The sequence below is a fragment of the Salvia splendens genome, chromosome 5, assembly GCF_004379255.2.
Source record: "Salvia splendens isolate huo1 chromosome 5, SspV2, whole genome shotgun sequence".
Classification (NCBI taxonomy): domain Eukaryota; kingdom Viridiplantae; phylum Streptophyta; class Magnoliopsida; order Lamiales; family Lamiaceae; genus Salvia; species Salvia splendens.
Genome location: NC_056036.1, coordinates 2,029,813 through 2,052,149, shown reverse-complemented (window position 1 = coordinate 2,052,149; position 22,337 = coordinate 2,029,813). Strand labels below are relative to the sequence as shown.

The following is a 22,337-nucleotide window of genomic DNA, read 5'->3' as shown; positions in this document are numbered from 1 at the left end:
ATAAAGTAAGAGAGATTAAGAGATAATATAATCGAAAAAATTAATTTCTTGAAAACATAAACCGGTGTTTTTCTTGAGCAAATGATCTGAAAAAATAATTGAATTTATAAACCGTTAAAAAAATGGAACTTTGATCCATGATTCTGAGCTTCATTTCGTGCCAAATTTAACCAAAAATTTGGTTTTGTGGGCATTATATTGGCACAAAGCTCTAGAATTTAATTGATACTCCTTGGTATGTTTCTTTAGCGGGATAATTACATGTTTTATACAAGATGTTTCACATTTGTTTTAATTTAATACAAAAAGTATTAAGTTTACGTATTTCATACAAAAAGTTTATCTAGTGTTTCAAAGTAATGCATTCTGTCAAGTTCGACTAACACCGTTAATTCTAATTACATTATACATACAAAATATTTCATAAATGTTTCAAACTAGTACAAAATGTTTTTAAGTTTTTATGAATCATATCATTAGTGTTTTAAGTTATTACATTTCGTTAAATATTTTAAACATGGTTAGTTAGTTTTGTAATCTGTCCAACTTATCAACATAATATGAATAATAATTAGAGATTAATACAATTAATCACTTCAAAAAAATAACAGTCAATATCAATTCTTCCAGCCCTTACTCGTGGTTTAAAAAAATTTATCTCTCAATATTCAACCTTTTTTATTGTATTCTTTATAGAACATATATAAAATAAGTCCATATTTCATCTTCACCAAATGGCTAATTTGAGCTTCGAATAGTCAATAAGTAAATATTTAATTTTTACGAAAAAGAGTCAATATTCTTTTGGTTTTATTCTCCATTGTGACGTAAGAAAGCTTCAAACAATAAAATGCAATTTGCTAATTTGATGGTGAAGAGTGGTGATTTTTTTTCTATGTATTTTCATTTTTTTGAGTAATAAAACTATAAAAGTAATTGTATTTGAAATAATTAATGGAATGTTATAATTTAAATTTTTTTGTACAAATGTGAAACATTGGTGAAACTTTTTGTTTGTATGATGTAATTGGAATTAACGGTGTTAGTAGGAACTTGACGGATGCATTATTTTAAAACACTAGTTAAACTTTTTTATGAAATAAGTGAATTTAATATTTTTTGTACTAACTTGAAACAAAGATGAAACATTTTGTATGAAACATGTAATTACCCCTTCTTTAGCACTACGCTAAATGCACAATAAATTGAATGAATATTTCAATTTTCGAGAATGAAATATTTCAAAATTAAATTATACAATTGCTAACCAATCGATTGAAATGAAAATAACTATTTCAAAACTATATCATACACTTCCCTTCAGCTACTTTTGTAATAAAATGGGAATAAGCTTTCTCCTTTAAACATTTTCTTCAACTACACATATTAAAGATCAAAATTAAAATAATAAAATGGACTATTCAAAAATACCAGTAAAATAATACTAATAATAATAGTAATAAATGTGTGCGACTCCATCATTCTTCAGACTCATCCAATCTCCCCGCCGATAACCACCCGCCGCCGCTGCGCCGCTCCTCCATCCTCTCTCACTACTCAAGTCGACGAGAACGCAGCTGAAGCCACGGTAAGTTTTGTAGTGTGTTGTTCTATTTATAGTATTCTTATCCGTATTCCTTCTTAATTTTATTGTAATTGATTGAGCGTTTTTTCTTCTTCTGAAAATCAGCTGATTCCGATTGAAGTATGATATGCAAATGTTTGCTACTCTCTGTTGCAAAGCCGTTCACCGAAATGCTTAGATAATAAATAGGCCAATTTTCATGGCTTGCTTTCAAATTCCGCACCAACAGCTTCATGTTTTCTGGAGGAGTCTTTCGGTGAATCAGAAATTAGGCCACAAATTGACGTCAATTGTAGATTCGAGAAGGTCTTATTCACTCCTTTTTAAAAAGGTAGATGTTTCATCACTTTTGACTTCTTAGCATTTCATGTTTTCTGTTATTTTAGCTGTCTGATTGTGATTAGGATTCGTGCAAAGAGCGACCTAGTTCGAGTTCTGGATTTTGTAAACTTGTGCAACCTATCCATTTGAGAGGTGTCCGTTCAGCTGCTCAAAACGCAACCCTTGGGCAGAGTACACTCGTTGATACCGCTCCACGTGAAGATGGTTCCACCGCCGTAAATCCATCAAATGGAAGAGTAATGCTCATTGATGGCACTTCAATAATATACAGAGCCTATTACAAGCTTATTGGTATGTAAAATGATGATGCCGATGTATTTGCTAATTTCCTTAATAGTTCATTTTCTACCATTGAACAAACTAATAAAGACAAAACTATAATAATTTATTCTACCAATCGACTTGATATCCAAAAGGAACCCAAAAGGAATTCTGTTTCGATTTGAAACTTTGATCAACTCCACTGCCTATACATATGCTAGCTCATCTGGGGTTATTGGTAGCTGGCTTTCTTCTCCCTGTCTCTATCATCTACCACTAGTTTGGGCACTCATCATTTCCAGTGTTTCATTGTGTTTCTTCTTATAGCAAAATTGCACCATGGTCATCTATCTCATGCTGATGGCAATGGAGATTGGGTCCTAACAATTTTCAGTGCATTGTCCCTGGTAAGATTTCCTTAGGGGTATATATGTCTACCTCGTGCTAGTTTTTTATATTGCTCACTGATCTTTGACTTCTTGCAGATAATTGATGTATTGGAATATATTCCTACACATGTAGTGGTATGCCCTTGTTCTCCCCTGTCATTTGATTTCTTTAATGCCCCATGTCAGTGTTGTGCCTTTTATGCACTGGCATATAGCTGTTGATGTGTCTGCTCTAACACAAGCTTTTTTCCCTTCTGTTTTTGCTTTTATTCTGAACGACATCCAGGTGGTTTTTGACTATGATGGTAAGCTTGCTTTCTAACTATATTATATTCTCTTTATTCCATTTGTTTATCTAGCTCCTAATTCCACTGTTTGTATCATCTTTATTTGTAAATACTCATCGAGTTTCTATGATTATGCCCTGGTACTTAAGGGGCTGTGTGCTTGTTTGTTTTTGTCATTTATCAGGAATGGTCCAAGTTTGCTTGCATCTTTATTTATATTGTCTGCCTCTAGGTTACTTTATGCTTGTACTCTGACTTAATAAAGGTACTTGGTGGCGTGGCTTCAATATACATCTGAATTCAGTTCTATCTGCATGGTCCAATTTATTGGTCTTGACAATGATACATTGGGGCCTGGGTATATTTAGCTAAGAATATCTTTCACCTACTGACCTAAATTGTGGTAAAGTTGGAAAGCTCTGGGCTTGTAACTTCTGCTGCTTGTCAGAGCCCATTTTGATTGGAGCTGGGTGTCATCTTGCCTGGTTATTGTGCATGCATCTTTTTCCTTTCTAATTGATCTGTTTCAAATTTAAGCTTGAACTAATCTATCTCATCAAAATTATTTAATCTGCTGGATAGTACTGAATTTTGTTAAGGCGTGAACGGAAAGAATAGACGGTTTGTTTTTGATAGAAAAGTTCTAAATGGGTGAATCAGTTATTACTTTTATTTTCACAAAGTTGTTGCTTCGCAGCTAATAGAGAATATTCGTCAAATTAACAATTACTGTTCTCATCTTTTTCGGGCAGACTGTTTATTTTTATGTCCACTCAAAATGGGTGCAAATAGTCATTTTATGCTTGGTGGCTCTTGATAAAATGAAGGAAAACACACGGTTGGATATGCTTCTATGAACAATTCAAGGCTAACTCATATTAAATAATTTTTTTCTTATTCTTAGGTGGAGGTGGGGAATAGGGGTTCAGGCTGGACATAAATGATGTCTTTCATATGTAATTTCTGTATAAAATGTTAATATATGTTTACTTATACTGACTATAGTCCTATAATGATTAATAACAAAAGAAAGATGGGTGTGGCTTTGAGTAAATTATTTTGATAAAACAAAGTTTTTCTTTACAGGGGGTCCTTATGGTCATGCGTCTCTTTCGTCCAAACAAAGTTTTGTTGGAAAAGGTATGCTATTTGATTTTTTATTTTTTTCTTCATTTATGACTAGCTAACAAGGGATGGCTTTTACCCAGTAGTCCATATGCGTAAGCAGTTACCTGGATCCCTTCATATTTTATTTGCTATTACAATAGTACTTGAAACTATATCTAAGTTTGAACCTTGAGCTTTGAGAATAGTTCTGTCAAGCTAGGCGTCTGAAGTTTTACTTGCCCAAAGATATTAATTACTGTGATAGAGAAAAAATTTGATCGGGCATACAAATATCTTGATGCCAAAATTTGCACCCTTGAAGAGATCTTGTGTTGGAGACAAGATTTACAAGGGCTATTTTATTTGTTTTCTTGCTTGGTTTACTCATTTCAGTTAGTTAATCATCAGTTTGTGCTATGAGCTCCTTAGCAGGCTCGAAACTTTAGGTTGGATAAAAGTAATCGCCTGATCATCATGTGAGATACCGTGTAGGACCATTTAGAATTTAGAGTCTACATCTGTGGTAGGAGAATTTTCTTGAGTTCTTGCTTTGTTCTTCTTTCAGTTTAACCCCTGCAGTAATGTATCAATTTCCTTTGTTTTGAGATTGCTTTTCTTCTCTTTTACTCTTCTATCCATGCTTTGCTTAGTTTGGTATGTTGAACTCTGTTTAAACTGAACCTGGAATTTAAAACAAGTTACTCAGAAGCTTTTGTTATACTGAAATCTTTATGACAGCAGTTCTGAAGCTTCCATCATGTGATGTGATGTTGGTTTTTTAATCAGGTGAAAGCTTCTTTGTCTGTGATATATAATGGATATGTCCAACCATACTAACTTAATTTGGTCAATCCCCAACCCCGCGCACACACAAGAAAAAAATGTGCATCCTGAACTGATAACCTGGATTGCTTGGTAAACGATATGGATTGTTTATGATACTTCTTTTCCCTTACGATGTTCTTCGTATTAATTTACCATAAAAGGCATTTCAATAGAAAGAGAGGGGTAAAAGAGGCGGATCTGTAGATGAAAGTGGTTACATTATAAAAGTTGCAATGAAAGTGGTGATGGTAAAAAAAAGCAATACGAAGGAGGGTGGCTAAGGACAGTATCACCTATTTGAAACATATACTATAATCGAGTAAATTTTAAAAACCCTTAAACTTGTCACCTGTAGTTGGCTATGTCGTGTGGAATTCTGTATGTTTTGATGTGAAATGGTATGAACTTGTTTGAAAAAAAAGTGCACCGAGAACTTATCTGCTCTCCCCCCCCACAACACACTCACACACACAAAAGGAAGGTTTGCCAGTGTGTAAATTCCTCTCCTATATATCAATATACTGGGAAAATAGAATTGATTGGTCAATTTCTTGTAGGCATGAATTTTCGTCACACCCTATACCCTTCTTACAAGAGCAATCGGCCTCCAACCCCTGATACTGTAGTTCAGGGGCTTCAGTACTTGAAAGCTTCCCTCAAGGCTATGTCTATCAAAGTGATTGAGGTACACACTCTTGCATATCATTTCTTTGTTGATTACAAAGGTAGCAGAAGCATGTGATATTATCTTTTCATTTCTTAAGCAGGTTCCAGGTGTTGAAGCTGATGATGTAATTGGGACACTGGCCGTTAAAAGCGTAAATGATGGGTTCAAGGTATTTTTACTACCTATTTCATTGTTAAGAGTCTATTCCCAAACAATATTCACATCCTAATATTCTACAAGACTACAACGATCAATATCTAGTAGGTTTTTTTTCTATCCTTTTGTTCCATTCTTCATTGGAACATGACTATTTTTTAAGATAATCGGTACAGGTACGAGTTGTCTCCCCAGACAAAGATTTTTTCCAGATACTATCTCCTTCATTGCGCCTGTTGCGAATCGCTCCCCGTGGCTTTGAGTTAGTACCCTATTGGCCACTGACAACCTTTCCGAGATCTGCATGTTTATTTGCCTCTTTTATTTGCTATGCATGTGTTAAGAATATCTGTCGGTTTCAGCTGTTAATAATATTTGAAGGCCAACTTGTCCCATTGTTCTGTGAAGCTATGGCCAACTGGCTGCAACTACTAAAAGTTCCATTTTCTACAATGAAACTTCCATCTTATTACTTCTTGCCTTAAATTATAATTTCATGGTAATTTTCCAAAATTGAAGCTTGCCATTCAAGTTTCCCATCCAGTCATTTTATAGGAATAAATTGAGATTCGTGTTTCGACTCACATGTGAACTCCCTGATTGATTTCAGTAGTTTGTTGATTTTTTTTAAAACACGAACAAAGAACTAAGGATATTTCGTTAGCGGGGCTGAGTATTAAAGTATGTACTTGGTGGTCGAAGAAGCATAAATTAGGAGTTGAGTTTGAAATATTGTTAGTCCTATTTATGTTTATTTACTTTATAGTAGTACTTTTTTTACTCACGTTATATGCTTATATTTACTTATGCAACTTTTTGGCTGCTATCTTGTTCTTACCACATTTGTTACTCGTTTTAGGATGTCCTCTTTTGGGATGGAAGACTTTGCTAAGAAGTATGGGACACTGGAGCCATCACAGTTTGTCGATGTAGTTTCACTTGTGGGGGACAAATCTGATAACATTCCAGGTTCTTTTATGTTTCAAGCATCATTCTTGTGTGAATTCATTTTATTTTTTTTGAAAGGTAAGCCATGCTTAAGGACTATCTGCATTATGAAACAGTTGTATAACGATGATTGTACATCGAACATCAGTTAACGATCAATGTCACAGTTGCTAAACGAAAATAGTAGTTGACTTCAAAATATTTGGTTACAGCTTCCAATTCTGTGTTCTACAATAAACAACTTCATAGATAGTTTGACTAAGGTATAAGGTTTGAATTTGACGAAGCTAGTTGTTAATCCTTCCACCCACATATTGGTTATTCAGTTTATGCGTTACTTCTTAAAGCCATACTTGGCTAAATTTAATAAGATTGCAACTGCACTCTGAAGGAAATTTATTCATCTCTGATCTGTAATGCAGGAGTTGATGGTATTGGAGATGTTCACGCTATTCGACTTATTACAAAGTTTGGTACGCTTATGTAAAACCTTTAACTATTACTCAAACAATAGCACGTTAAGAGCCTTAGTGTATGCTTACGAAGGCTATTATGGTCATCCTAAAAAGTCGTGGAATCAATTAGAATTGAACTACTGACCTACGATGAACTATAATTCTATTTTCTGAAGTTTGTATGATATTTTTTTCCCATGTAATGATTATGTAGTTCCCAAGTTGGCTTGATCTGATTATATTTTGTTAGGTTCATTGGAGAACTTATTGCATCACGTCGACGAAGTTGAGGAGGAGCGAATCAAAAAGGTAGGCTATACCACCGGTTCCCTAAACCTTTTCCTTTCATATCTGTCTGGTTTGAACTTTGACATATAATATTACCGAATCTGCTGTGAAATTTACTGCACTAAAAAAAAAAGAAATTTTCACCCTCTCCAGGATTCCAACACGGATAAATTTATTTTTAGTGCAGTAAATTGCATAATTTCATACATCCTTGGATGAGAAGGCTTCTAAGTTACTTCTTGAAATCAGATACTCTGTTTGTTTTTCCAGGCACTGATTGCGAATGCCGAGCAGGCTATTCTAAGCAAGAATCTTGTAAGCTTTTTTTGTGCATTAACTGACTACTTTCAGTGTTCCGATACTCGAAAGCTAAGCTCATTGCTTCATGTAATGTAGGCAATGCTACGTTCCGACCTTCCATCCTACATGGTCCCGTATACCACCAAAGATCTGCCCTTTATCAAACCAGAGGTCAGTTGATTATGCTGTGTTCTGCTCATTTGATGAAACATTTAACGTTCTAATATGCTTGTTGGCATTCAATACAGGATGATGGGCAGAAATTCACAAGCCTACTGACAGCCATTAGTGCTTATGCAGAAGGATTTTCTGCAGATACTATTATTAGAAGGGCTTCTAATTTGTGGAAGAAGCTTGAAACTCAAGGGATTCACTAACTCACTCTTCCCTTTTTTTTTAATTCCGAATGCATTTATGGTACATTTCTACAGTATTAACTTGTTTAAAAATAGACTACTCGTTCACTGTTAACATCACTCGAAATATATAAAAAAAATGAAAAATCACAAATGTTTGAAAATAGAATCGCATTTGAACTTATTCCACACACAATGCACATGAAGTGCTTACTCTGTAAAACGACCATATATGCCAATTTGTAATTTTGAGGATCCAAAGCTATCAAAAATTAAGATCAAATCCTAAAACATTAGGACTCAAATATGGTTAGATTAAATAAAATTTCATCAAGATTGTCCTCCATTTCAATTGAATAGTTGAAAATTTGAAAATAGTTGAATGTAATTTACAATATTTAGTTGAACTGATTGATAAATTTGCCTGTCTAATAGTAATACTCCTTCAAATAAACGTTTGTCTACATTAATTAAAGAGTAAAGGCCAAAATTGGTCCTGAACATATAGCCATTTTACGATTTTGGTCCTAAACATTATCTTTTGGATTTTTTGGTCCTGCACATATGGACATTTGATCATTTTGGTCCTCCGTCAATATTTCCGTTAAAAACTAACGGTCAACATTATCTTTTGGATTTTTTGGTCCTGCACATATGGACATTTGATCATTTTGGTCCTCCGTCAATATTTTCGTTAAAAACTAACGGTCAACGGCCGATTTTTGACTAAAACAATGGGTTTGGTCGGGTCGGGTTTGGGTTACACGTTAAGAAAAAAAATAATATTTTCTTAAAATCTAAGCATAATATTTTCGTTAAAATCTAAGCATAATATTCTTAAAAAATTAATTAATATTTTTTAATTAATAAAATTAAAGTATAGTAATTTTTAATTAATTTTTTCATGAATTTGAAGAAAATATTATGCTTAGATTTTATTAAAAATAATTTTTTAATTATTTAATTTTATTATATAGATTTAATATTAGTATACTTTAATTTTATTGTTTTGATTAAAAATGATTATTTTAATTTGGTAATTTTTTATTTTATCGTGTAATATCATGTTTAAATCGTATAATAACATCATGTTTTAGTCGTTATAATATTTTTAATCAACAAAAATAACTAAAAATTAAAGTTTTATAATTTTTTAATTAATAAAAAATAATTATTTTTTTTCTTAACGTGTAACCCAAACCCGACCCAAACACGACCCGACCCAACCCATTGTTTTAGTCAAAAATCGGCCGTTGACCGTTAGTTTTTAACGAAAATGTTGACGGAGGACCAAAATGATCAAAATTCCATATGTGCAGGACCAAAATGATCAAATATCCATATGTGCAGGACCAAAAAATCCAAAAGATAATGTTGACCGTTAGTTTTTAACGAAAATGTTGACGGAGGACCAAAATGATCAAATTTCCATATGTGCAGGACCAAAATGATCAAATGTCCATATGTGCAGGACCAAAAAATCCAAAAGATAATGTTTAGGACCAAAATCGTAAAATGACTATATGTTCAGGACCAATTTTGGCCTTTACTCTTAATTAAAAGTTCCTAATAAATAACGAAAACCAAAAACCTTTAGAGCATCCGCAACGCGTGCCGTTGCGGTGCCTTATTTCGTTCCGGAGGAACGGAACCGCGGCGGCACGCGTTGCAGCCGCCCGTGTCGTCGCCATTCCGTGCCGGTGCCGTGCCGGGTGCCGTTCCCGCGAGACGCGGCACGACACGTTCCGCCACGCGCCGAGGCGACGTGGCGGCCTCCCATTCGACGCGTGACGCCCACTCGCTGCCCCGCGAGTGGGCGTCGTCACGGTGACGCAATAATTCGATTTTTTTTAAAAATCGAATTTAATAAAAAAATATATTTTTATTTATAAAAATTGTTTTTTATATTTAAAAACAATTTTTACAAATAAATGAATACTAGAAATTCGTATTAGCCCATATATATTTGATGGGCTTGCGAATTTATGAAACTCATTCTTGGTTGTCTCTCTTTTATAGAGACATCCTTGAATGTTTTTTGTTCCACTTTCGATGTGGGACAAACTCATCTTGGTTGTCTCCATTTTATAGAGACATCCTTGAATATTTTATGTTCCACTTTCGATGTGGGACAAACTCATTCTTGATTATCTCTATTTTATAGAGACATCCATGAATGTTTTATGTTCCACTTTCGATGTGGGAAAAACTAATTCTTGGTTGTCTCTCTTTTATAGAGACATCCTTGAATGTTTTATGTTCCACTTTCGATGTGGGACAAACTCATTCTTGGTTGTCTCTATTTTATAGAGACATCCTTGAATGTTTTATGTTTCACTTTCGATGTGGGACAAACTTATTCTTGGTTGTCTCTATAAAATTGTATTTTAAATTATGTCAATTTTTATTTTTTTAGGATTTTAATTATGTCTTTTTCTATTTTTTTGAATTTTAAGTTGTAATGTTATTTTAATTTTATTAAAGTGTGTTTGTTTTAATTGAATTGAGTTGGAAATAAAAATAAAAAATGAAATTGAATGAATAGTAATTTAAGGAACGGTTAAGGAACGGTTAAGGAACGGAGGGTTGCAGGTTCCGTTCCTTAGTTAAGGAATGGAGTAAAAAAGTACAGTGGGGCCCACAAATAGTAGTTTAAGGAACGGTTTAGGAACGGTATAGGAACAGCGTTGTGGATGGCCTTATGATAACGAATCCGGATTCGGAAAAGCGGATAGCCCGACCCGTTATATATTTCTGAATTGGGTCAATTGAAGTAAAATTTCTGTTGCAAAAGAGCGAAGGGAAAAACCTCAAATTTTGACTAAGTTTCTCTTCACCATCCGTTGCCGGAAACAACATGGTATGTTGATTCTGAACCTAATTCAATTAGTAATCTTTTCATTTCATTGTATTCGTCTTTGTTAAATTGAACATTTACTTTTGCCGATCTGCCAATTATATGAATTTCACGGATTGATAGATAGATGGATGCATGTCAACTAATGTAAGTGAATGAATTGTATTCTTAGGTTCAATTATGTGATTTCTTGGGGGATTGAGGGCAATGAATTTTGAGATATGTAGAGCTTAAACTAAATGTTCAATTGCAGCTGGAATAGAGAATTGGGATTTATATGACCAAGTTTGATACAGCATGAATATACTAGTAATATATTAGCATTGTGATGATTTATAATCAACATGATTTGGGGAATTGTTAATAGGGTTTGACTGAGTTTTTTCATTTTGACTAAGAGCTGTTCTCAAAGTGAGCAACATAAACTATGTACGAAGCAGATTTCTCGATGACTGTAAAAGTTGAAAGGGGAAACAGAGTGGTATTTTCCAAGTTTGTTTAACCACCGATACCCGTGGAATATATTTTGGCTACTGGGATCAAGAAGCATGTGTAGATGATTTGTTTTTGCAATGGCGCATGTGTTTTGGATGATATATACAACTGTATATGACATCATGTCATGTGGCTGCAAGTAATGTGGTATATATGATAGTGAATTCTTTCTCCGTATTTTTTGGTTTGTGTTGCCGTGGTACAGTTGGATATATGAATACTTCTTAGTGTTCTGGACCAGTGTGTATGGATTAATGTGCATGTCTAGTTTGCATTGGCTAATGCCTAGATCAATCACGTGCAAAATGAAATTGATTTGTTGACTAAATAGCATCACATGTTGCTAATCTTTCGTTTTCTTTCGCCAGGTACGGTTACAGCCTGATCCCTTCCTCAATGAACTCACCAATATGTTTGAGCGGACTACAGAAAAGGGCTCTGTGTGGGTTACTTTGAAGCACTGTGAGTTTTCATCGATAAATGCAAGTTTTTCCTCCGTTTTTACCTCTTTATACCTGTTGGTAGACAGATTCTTAACTACTGCAGCTGTTGGAAATTGAGAGTGGTCTGTTGCTTCCTTTTATTCCAGCTTCTGACAAGTCCAAGGTTAAGAGGAATAAGATGAAGACCGCCGGGGAAAAGATTGATTTTAAGTGCCTCATTCGAGCTACAGATGGAAAGAAAACTATTTCAACAATGGTATAGTAACTAGCTTCCCTTCCCTTTCGTATATATCTTCATCCTATTTTTAACTCAGTCTTTATTAGAACATTTAAGAACTATGAATTCAAGTATATGCATACAATGATCATATCAAAAAGTGGTGTTGGGGGATTACGTAATGTTCTGAAACTGATTGATATATTGCATCAGTGATGTTATAGTTGCCTGATATGCCAATTCCATTAATAATGTGAATAAACTCTGATAGTCTGATAAATTGGTGATAGTTGCGAATTTGCTTTAATGTTGATGATAGTCGGTTTTATTTTGGGTTGACTAGCCTATAATTGTTGTGAGGGACAACTTTTACTGAAAAGCAAAACACTTGATTTGAATGACAGGTCGGTCCAAAAGATCACCAACGATTCCAGTCCAGTTATGCAACTATCTTGAAAGCCCGGATGACTGCCTTGAAAAAGAGGGAGAGGAAGGACAAGCGAAAGGTGGCAGATTCCGATAAAAAGCAGGACAAGAAGAAGCAACCCACCAAACCCTCTAACTAAACCGGTAATGGCTGGCTGATTTTCTTTTAAAGTGTTCATTTTATAATTTATATTGTATGAATACGTCTGAGTCATAGGATATTTTACGAAATCTTATCAATTTTGGGAAGTTTGATACTCGAACATTTTGCAGAAATCTTAACAATTTTTTGCTCTCTCTATGTGTATTTTTGGTTAGGGTCAAGTTTTCAATCATGACGTTTGTGTATTTTCTAGGATTAATCATATCAACTTAACGATGCAAAACTAAATAAGTAATCATGTTTTATGGAGCATCTAACATGACTACGTGCTGCATTGAATCCCCTTCCAATATAAACTAGAAGCTTTCGCAACAGCTTGCACCGTGATTTCAACATCCACAAAACAGCAGTCGCGATGAAGGAAGCCTCCGGCATCCATACATATCATCAATTTTTATAAATTCAGGAAATCCCTGTTCCACGCCAGAAGCTGTTAAACCAATGATTAACTGCAACGAAAACGTAGAGTAGTTATCAGCAACACACTAGCTGGTACTGTATTTAACATGGCACTATATATATGCACATAATGATGTATTGTTGCATTCTACTACTTTGAAGGTTTTGGATGCTCAAAATAGGGGTTGTAAAACAAATAGTGAAAAAACGTAACATGTTTTAGAGCGTTGAAAACCATTGAGTATGGATACGATGCGCATCGAGACCTCTGCCTTCACTCTACGATGAGGTGGGAAGCCCTTTGGCTCAAGAAACAAGGACATGTAGCAGCTGCCTTTTGCCAATGAAACAACTCCCTTTGGATGAAGGTTAACTTTCCTAAAGCAGCAAAGTAATGTCACCAAACATTAGAAAAGACTACAATTAAATCTGTTAATAGCTATAACATAAAAAGAAGATGGGATACCACTTGTAATTTTCAACGGAGAACTCTTCCGAACTCCAAACATCCCCTAACTTGGAAAGGTTGGGAATCGTCCATTCGCGCCTTGTCTTGTCGGAGTCGTGTGTTCCACCAACTTCAGACACTCACTAATAAATTGTTCCCCCTTGATAACAAAAACTTCAGCCCCAAACACACAGTTGTCGCCTACAACGTACCCGTTGCTCGGATCCATCAAAGACTTCTTAGAGATCACTTTGGAAATTCCACATTTTGTTCTAAGGGGGGCATGGATGTTGTCTGGGAATTCCTGAGATCATCATGTTTTAGTGATAGCATACAATGATTCGAAATGAGGAGTATTTGTTCCGTTTTTGATTGTATATATAGAATAAGTAGACTGAAACATTGTCATTGTCGTAGTCGTCACCAAAGCATCCATTAGGATAGATTATCATTTTCCTGTCCAAATGCTGAAAATCTTAGACTATTAATACTAAACCAACTCAAAACAATTAATAATAGAAAATATTAACTAACCATTTATATCCTCCGAACTTGAGAATGAGGAAAAGGATTCAATTTTCATCAGCAAGTTTCCAGGCGTAGCATTAGTTTCTCTGCTCATTTAACACCAATTACACCTTAAACGTTAACTAATTAACAAAAATAAACAACACAGAAAAATATTGTAAGGAACACAAACCGATGATTAAAACGTGAATCATAAGCATTGTCATCACCCATTGTTATTGGAAGAGGATGTTGAAACTTGTTTATAGCCAAGAACTAAAGCAATGGATTATGGGCTACTTTGTAAATACTATTAATAATTACTAAAAACGTGGTGTATATATACATTTATTCTATGCCTGCGCATCTTCAAAAGGAAATAGATAAATTGAGAAGTAGGAGTATATCAGTAAAATAAGAAATGTAAACATATGCTTTATAATATCTTCTCAAAAATTCTTTTAATTGGAGACGCTCTTATATTATAATACTATAATAATTTATTTCTATAAGTAACTAGTTAAAATTTGAGTTGATTTATTTTCCTAATATAAAATATATTTGTGCATTTTCCATATTATAAAGTATAAAGTAAGGAATTTGAATTTCTTAAATAAGATAATAAAAAACAAATATAAATAAGGAAAGCTTGCATCCAATTATATTATTTTATTCTTAAAAATATAAATCAACATTGTTAATGATTTTTAATACCAAATCTAAAAGGAAAGGTTATTAGAGGATTTGCCCTAAAATTTTGTCACCGTCAGTAAGTAATTTACACTTATAATTTAATTACTTTTAAACTTAAATCTCCTAATAAACAAATTAATTAAACTTAAAAATATTTAAACTTAAATCGCCTAATCGATTGCTGCTAATTGGGCTTTACACGATAATATTTTTGGGTCAGAATTAAATTGACAAGGCCTATTGTTTTTCATTCATTAATAGTACTAAGTCTCAGATAAAATAAAGTTAGAAAATCAATATATTTTTGTAATACAGGATTCATCCACGTTGATATCAAAATAAAACCATTAACCCCAGACATACGTCACATATCTTTTGCTATATTTTATTTATTTATTTCATTAACACTAAATATAAACAAGGAAATTTTCTTCTGTCAGATTACTTTTATGATTTTAAATTATATCAACTGCACAAAATTTTTCCAAATATTTTCATATGTCAGTGTTTTATTCCTGTTACAAATCCCCCAATTAATTTACTTTGCTTATTTGTTTATATTTCATATGAATTTATTGAACATGTAATAAAATAAATCGTAATTAAGAATTGTATAGCCGCCAACTTAAATCCCCTCTTAATTTATACTCCCTCCGTTCCGCGATAGTTGATTGATATTATTTTCTGCACTCATTTTGGAAAAAAATAATAAATAGTTAAAATGAAGGGAGAGTAGGCTAAGTGACATCATAAGGTAGATAAGAGTCTTATCTTCATTATTCTCCCACTTAGTTTACTTTTTCTATAATCTAACTATTTATTATCATTTTTCTAAAACGAGTGCAGGAAATGAAATAACTCAACTATCGCGGAACGGAGGGAGTATTGTTTTTGGCTCTATTCACTTTTACATGTTCCCTCCCAATCAATTTGCAAGGCAGTAAAAAAAATGGTAGAATAAATTAAATACGACTTAAATATGCTACAAATTTAAATTCAAAAGTTATTTTTTTGGAATAATGCTAGATTTGAAACGCGCTTCATCTAGAGTGACGGTCTTAGGCCATCGGCAACCATGTCTCTTATTCGTCTCTTAAATCACTATTCTTGGACCCCACTGTACTTTTTTACTCAATCTCTTAACTAAGGGACGGAACCTGCAACCCTCCATCTCTTATCCGTCCCTTAACCGTCTCTTAAATTACTATTCATTCAATTTCATTTTTTATTTTATTTCCAACAAATTCAATTAATAAAAACACACTTCATTAAATAAAATAAAATAAAATTACAACATAAAATAAAAATACTACTTATAATTAAAAAAAAACATAATTAAAATCCTAAAAAAATAAAAATTACATAATTTTAAATACAATTTTATAGAAAATAAAAAAACTACTCCGCCGGCGAATCATCCCCGAAGGCGGTGGAGGTGCACTGAAGCCACCTGGAGGCGGAATACCAAGTTGTCTTGCCATAAACTCAATTCCGGCAAGATATGCTTGGTATTGGGGAGGCGTCATGCGGGAAGTGTCCGCCATTGTGACGGTCATGTACATGGACATTAGGGAGTTCGAGGGTGCCCCCGATGCCGCCTGGCTTGATTCGGCTCGGCCCCTCTTCCCTCTAGCCGCCTTCGTCGCATTTCTCCCTTGCGGCCGACAGCGCCCACGGGAAGACCCCCGGCATCGTCTGCCTTGCCCTCAACCTCCTGCGAGGCAAACTCTTGTGCGGCGCTGCCCGAACCGCCCTCACTAGACGAGTATTGACCACCCGCCGTGTGCTTAGTGCGCTTCGAGGTCGAGCCCGAGCTGGACCGGACACCACCGGCCCACCTTTCCTCGTCTTTGACGACCTCCCAAACATCGACATGTTTGAATTGTTTTCCGGTGTCGTCGAAGTAGACTCGCAAAGCCGACCTCATAATGTTGGCTCCCGTGGCTCCGCTTTGGTAATGAGCCGCTTCACTCTTGTAGATGGCGTATAGTTTTTTGACCTCTTTGTCGACTCGGTCAAAGTGAGCGCGGAGCATCTTAAATGTGCGGCGGCGGGACCCCTTCGGCTTAATCTCGTGATAGGCCTCGGTGACCTTTTCCCAGAAGCACTTCCGGGATTGTTGATTCCCGACGATGGGATCGTACGAGACGCTGATCCAGGCATTGTACACAACCAGCGTTTCCTTGGGGCTGTACGGATGCCGGCCTAGATCCTCATCCTCCTCCTCCTCGTCCTCCTCCGCCCTGGAGCTTCCACCGCCTCGGCCTCCTCCACCGCCTCGGCTGCCTCCACCGCCTCTGCCTCCTTCCGGAGTGGGTTCAGCCGAATAATCCTCCCGAATCTGGGATAATCCTTGCGAATACCTCGGTGCGGAGGGACGGACGTATGCATCCACATCAAAATGGGGTGGTTGGTACCCCTCGGCATCGACGAACCCTGGGTGCCAGGCATCGACGAACATGAACCACCACCCAGGACATTGTACATGCCCCCAGTCGCCGAACGCGTTGATGTCAAACCCGCCGGAGCCGCCACCGCCAGAGTTTCCGTCGCCGGACATTCTTTTATAAGAGGTTAGATGAAAATTGGAGAGAAAATGGAGATGATTTGGGACTAATAGATGTGTATTTGTGTGTGAAATGAGGATGGATTAGGAGTATTTATAGAGTAAAAAAAAAAAAAAAAAAGAAAAACAGTAATATTAACGGTAATATTACCATTTTTTGATTTTTGATTTTTTATTTTTTAATTCGAATTTTAAAAAAACGATTTATTGCGTCAGCGTGATGATGCCCACTCGTGGGCCGGCAAGTGGGTGTCACGCATGGCGCCAGAGCGCGCCACGTCGCGCTGACGCGTGGTGAGACGACTCGCCATCCGTCTCGGCGGGCTGGGGACGAGACGAGATGCTGCAACGCGTCTCGCCGTCGTCTCGTCCCGGCGTGACGGGTTACGAGCCACCCGCTTGACGTGTCGCGGGTGGCCTTACTAATTAATCTTATACAGTGAAATTAATTGTTCCCTTATACTATTCTTTTTTGTTGTTTAATCTTATGGTATTAGCATCTATGAAATAAATAAATAAATAATTTGAATGAAAAAAAGACGGTGATTATTTTTCTGACTTATTTTTTAATTAATTTTATTTTAGTGCCTAACTAATACAGTCATTGACCAATGGGTTGTATTTTGCAGACCATTTTTTTGTTAAAAATGCTCTTCTTTAATTTGCATTTCTTTGTTTCATTTTTTTATGAACTCCAATAGCAGATTAAAGAATTTAAAATTCAAATCTATATAGTGGGGTGACATAAAATTTGATTTTTTGCACTACAGTGACATTATTGAAAGGGTGATATAATTTTTTTAGATAACAAACCAAACACCAACTTTTCCTATGGAACTAAATATAATTAGGTTAAGAATAATGACTACTAATGTAACACCTCCTACCCGATCGACGAACGGTCGAATAAGAAATGTCACAATTACGGTGCTATAAATTATGGTCAATTAAAAACCAAACTTAATTCACTAACCTATCAGCAAGAGTTCCAACACTATTTACAAACACAACGGAAGCTATTACAAATATTCAAATACTATACATGCCACATCTAACAGAAATGGACACAAACGCCGCAAGCAGTGATCAGTGACCCACCGAGGATGCAGTGCTGGAGAGGAAACAAAAGAAATATCCAAAGAAATCCCCGATCCAATTAACCTGTAGCACACTAAACACTTCAGCCACAATTCCCTAACAATCAATAATCATTCAACTAAAAATTCTTTTTAAATTCTTATTATTTTGTTTCAATCATCACCACATCTACACAAACAAATCACAGACGCTATCACACGTATCAACATACCCGTACCAGTAGTCAAATCTTCGCCCACGACTTCAAATTTCCAAACTATGTCATCATCAGAGGGGTATAATAATACAAAACTTCACATATGTCATAAAGTACATCTGCAAGTCTCGGGTTTTCAATATTTATAACAAAACCCAACAGAACTATGTAATATAATCCATTTTCACGTATAAGATATTATCATATCAAATTATAACAGATGTTTCACATAATCTCATATTATAACTCATATATTGTCATACACATATTGTCACATCTAACATAATTTAGGCAGCGTCTCCCCTAAAACCAACACATGCCCATAGTCCAGCAATAGACAATATCAATCGCAGAACATATCAACAATTATCAACATATCCATAGCATCAAGTATTCCACGTGACATATACAAAGCAATATCACATACCAACACACATAGCACACATATACAAACTAACCATATTTTCACATATCCAAACACATAGATAGCCGCATTAAGTGCTTAGTGACAGACTAGGGTACGCAGACCAGATCAGAATCAGAATCAAATATAGACGCGGATTTTGTCCTCGAGAGGACTCCGCACATACCACCCAATTAGGGTGCAGACAGATAATCAGACCATCCATTTCGGATGCAGACGGATAATCCCGGGAACAGACCACCCATAGGGTGCAGATCGGACAGATCAGATAACAGACGATCCTCGCTTCGGTTATCCAGAAGACGGGAGATCACAGATGATGCAGCGCTGCTATCCTATGGCATGCCAATTGTACCCACAGAACACACTCAAGCACGGGGCGTAAACACATTCAAATATACCCATTTTCATATCAATACTTATTCTCAAAAATTACTAACATAACACATCAATATCTTCCTTTCATACCATATCAGATTAGATAAACAGATAAATTTCCAGCTCTTTCAATACCATCACATATCCAAATTTACATTTTTTGTGTCAGAAGCAACATATACATATCACATACTGCAATCACATATTCGTATACATCTCATCAACATATATCGTTTTTCACATTCGTCTTAGCGTCCATTTCCACCTTTATCTCAAAATCTTTATAGTCATAATCATATTCATTTTCATCTTGGTTTCATATAATCATTTATCACACCAACACATATATTTCCAAATCATTCAACAATTCATCATTTTCTCATATTTTACTCCACAAGTCTTTTATCACATAATTAATCATAATTTACTAAGACAATAGGTCACATAATAATCACATAAAAGCACATGAGAATTAGGCCATTTAAGTGTTGAGCATGCTACCTGGATGACGTTTATTTCCAAACCTTTCCATTCGATGTTTCTTCTCTCACGGATCCTTTTTCCTATCCCTTGCGAACATTTGGGTGTAGCTACCTCATAACATTATAACACACATTAATTTATAGTGAAATAATACTACTATATGCTAAACTCTTTCCTTATCCTCATTTAATATTCTAGATGTAGAGTAATTCATTCATTCATCATTTAACTTCTAATATAACACAACTGCACTGGACTGATTTCTCGTTAATGTTCTATATCCATTCAAAAGGCTTTAGAGGCTTAATATAACATTTTTAAATACCCCATGAAGTCTATTTTACAATGAAACAAGATTCATTAAAAAATTCCTAATGGTTTGAGAAATATTCTTCTTTTACCAGAGACTAACAAAATCCAACAGTTTCTGGCAACATGTTCTACACAATTTTTATAAATAGTATTTGTACTCTTTAATTAATTACAAAATTCAGAAAACAACTAGACACCTTATAGTTAATATAAACATTATTTATTCCATTTTACCTCTAGCTCAAGTACCCAGAATAATTCGAATAAAACATACGAAAATAGGGCGGTTAAACAGAATTTCGACAGCTTATGGTGGTATTGTTCAAACAATTTACACATATAGTAAACGAACTCCTAAATTCTCCAAAATATTTGGCGTACTACTAGATTAATCAAAGATGTTTTAAAAATTTCTAAACCAAAGTTTTAACTATTCTACTCATGCCAAACAATTCGGAACAGGTCACTGAAAAACAGGGGATTAAACCTTATTGATCAAATTCTATTTCAATTCATGTTTAATCATAATAATAATCTAACTAGAGCATCCACAAACCCTAAGGTATATTTTCAATCTCAACATCAAGTTCATACCATGGTAATTTAAATTTGAAATTATCCAGCAAAACGTGGCATACGACGTCTATATGCTACGTATTCGACAATTAATCGAACATAAAACCATTTATGCATCAACACCTATGGAGCTCGAAATTTTCAGATTTCCAACCTTAATATATTGAATTTCATACTATAAAAATAGTATAGGAAGAAAGACCTTACTTGATTTCATAACCTTTACACGATTAAATCGACGGTTCGACAGAAGATCGGGGTGAGACTTATTTGAGAACCTCACGATTTTTCCTCTCCCTTGGTGGACGGTTTTTCTTAGAAAATAGGAAGAAGAAGATAGTTTTTGGTATTTAATTTAGTCTTCATCAATTATTGTAATGAATGGAAATAGTTTTGCCATTTGGCACCTTTTTATTAACCCACTTGTTATACAATTTCTCTAGAATTCTCTTTATGTTTCACACTTAAAAAAATGAATTCATCTCATGCCTAAGAGCATCTCCAATGCACGGATGTCCCACTCGGACATCCACTAGGACTTCCCAAAAACACCTCCTGCCACGTCACTAGGACTTCCCATCCCACTGCCACGTCACTAGGACTCCCCTGCACAATCCGCCCTTCCCACTAGTACTTCCCGCAATTTAAAAAAATCACAATTATTTAATTACGTAACGTAATTGTAATTTTGACACAAGTGGTGCGAATGAAATGAAGTTCAACGAGCCGTATATAGGGAGTTTTTTTAAAAAAAATAAATAAATAGCGGACGTCCGACCCGGACGTCCGACCCATGCCACAATGGCGGACATCCGTATCCGAGTGCCTTCGTTACAATGGCGGACGTCCCGGTCGCCCGTCGCGGATGTCCGACCGGACGTCCGCCATTGGAGATGCTCTAATATACTTAAAAAAACGTCACTTTTTATATAGGACATTAGATTAGTTTAATTCATTTAGAAAGACCATTATGCCCTTATATCGCGTTTCCTATATGAGCACCGATTTAATTCTAATTTCTTGCTCAATCTTACTCACATAACACTTATTTTGATCTCTAGATTCCATATAAATTATTTTCCAATGGAAATTCCTAATATTTCTCGGCAAATTCGCCGAAAACTCCTAATCGGCGACTTTTCTAAAAAATGTACTAAAACTCATTAAAACTCAATTCTTTGCTCACATATCCTTTCTAACACTTATTTAAGACTTATATTTCAGTATCCCATGATTTACTGAATTATCAGAATTTATTTTGTTATTTATTTCAAATTATTCGTCAGAAACCCTAATTTTGGCGATTTACAGCACCAGAAATTCGCTTTTCCGTCTAAGGTGGGTTTTGGGGTATTACAACTAATTAATAACCTCTCCAAGTCCCTGTACTGCCACAATATATCTCATACTTTAGGATATGTGTTTGGTACACGGAATAGGAAATTAAATTGGAAGAAATTAAATTTTAATTCAATTCTAAATTCTATGTTAGTAAAATAAAGTAATTGACATGGAATTGAATTTGAAGAATTTGTACATACACTTATACATAAAATACACACCCACACACTTTACAAAAATACATATACTATAAACACATACACACAAAATACACACACTGCACACACCATACACAAACTACACACAATCCACACACTATACAGAATACACACACTACACACAATATACA

At 35.1% G+C, this 22,337-nt stretch overlaps 2 protein-coding genes and 1 long non-coding RNA gene across 14 annotated transcripts; 2 read left to right on the top strand and 1 right to left on the bottom strand.

Moving 5' to 3' along the window:
* Positions 1–1,437: 1,437 nt before the first annotated feature.
* On the top strand, positions 1,438–8,130 carry LOC121805401 (5'-3' exonuclease-like). 7 transcript variants are annotated; one of them, XM_042205239.1, is made up of 16 exons: positions 1,438–1,588; positions 1,691–1,916; positions 1,990–2,218; positions 2,516–2,595; positions 2,674–2,712; positions 2,864–2,882; positions 3,951–4,004; positions 5,354–5,481; positions 5,564–5,632; positions 5,796–5,881; positions 6,479–6,588; positions 6,990–7,040; positions 7,273–7,331; positions 7,581–7,625; positions 7,707–7,781; positions 7,859–8,130. In XM_042205239.1, exons 2-16 carry the CDS (start codon positions 1,785–1,787, stop codon positions 7,985–7,987), a joined length of 1,305 nt encoding a protein of 434 aa, XP_042061173.1. In that variant the 5' UTR covers positions 1,438–1,588; positions 1,691–1,784; the 3' UTR covers positions 7,988–8,130. The 7 variants fall into 7 exon arrangements, with proteins under 7 accessions (XP_042061173.1, XP_042061171.1, XP_042061172.1 ...); XM_042205237.1 differs by having other exon boundaries at positions 7,560–7,625; XM_042205238.1 differs by having other exon boundaries at positions 5,561–5,632.
* Positions 8,131–10,734: 2,604 nt separating this feature from the next.
* LOC121802976 (signal recognition particle 14 kDa protein-like) lies at positions 10,735–13,200 on the top strand. Of its 5 annotated transcripts, none has more exons than XM_042202674.1 (5): positions 10,735–10,826; positions 11,687–11,780; positions 11,908–12,017; positions 12,383–12,548; positions 12,883–13,200. In XM_042202674.1, exons 1-4 carry the CDS (start codon positions 10,824–10,826, stop codon positions 12,542–12,544), a joined length of 369 nt encoding a protein of 122 aa, XP_042058608.1. In that variant the 5' UTR covers positions 10,735–10,823; the 3' UTR covers positions 12,545–12,548; positions 12,883–13,200. The 5 variants fall into 5 exon arrangements, with proteins under 5 accessions (XP_042058608.1, XP_042058609.1, XP_042058606.1 ...); XM_042202675.1 differs by having other exon boundaries at positions 12,871–13,200; XM_042202672.1 differs by having other exon boundaries at positions 12,868–13,200.
* Positions 13,201–18,087: 4,887 nt separating this feature from the next.
* On the bottom strand, positions 18,088–20,998 carry LOC121803426. 2 transcript variants are annotated; one of them, XR_006051003.1, is made up of 2 exons: positions 20,855–20,998; positions 18,088–19,870 (listed from the first exon to the last, which is right to left on the bottom strand). It is a non-coding gene; the product is annotated as an uncharacterized LOC121803426 (long non-coding RNA). The 2 variants fall into 2 exon arrangements; XR_006051004.1 differs by having other exon boundaries at positions 18,088–19,866.
* Positions 20,999–22,337: the final 1,339 nt, after the last annotated feature.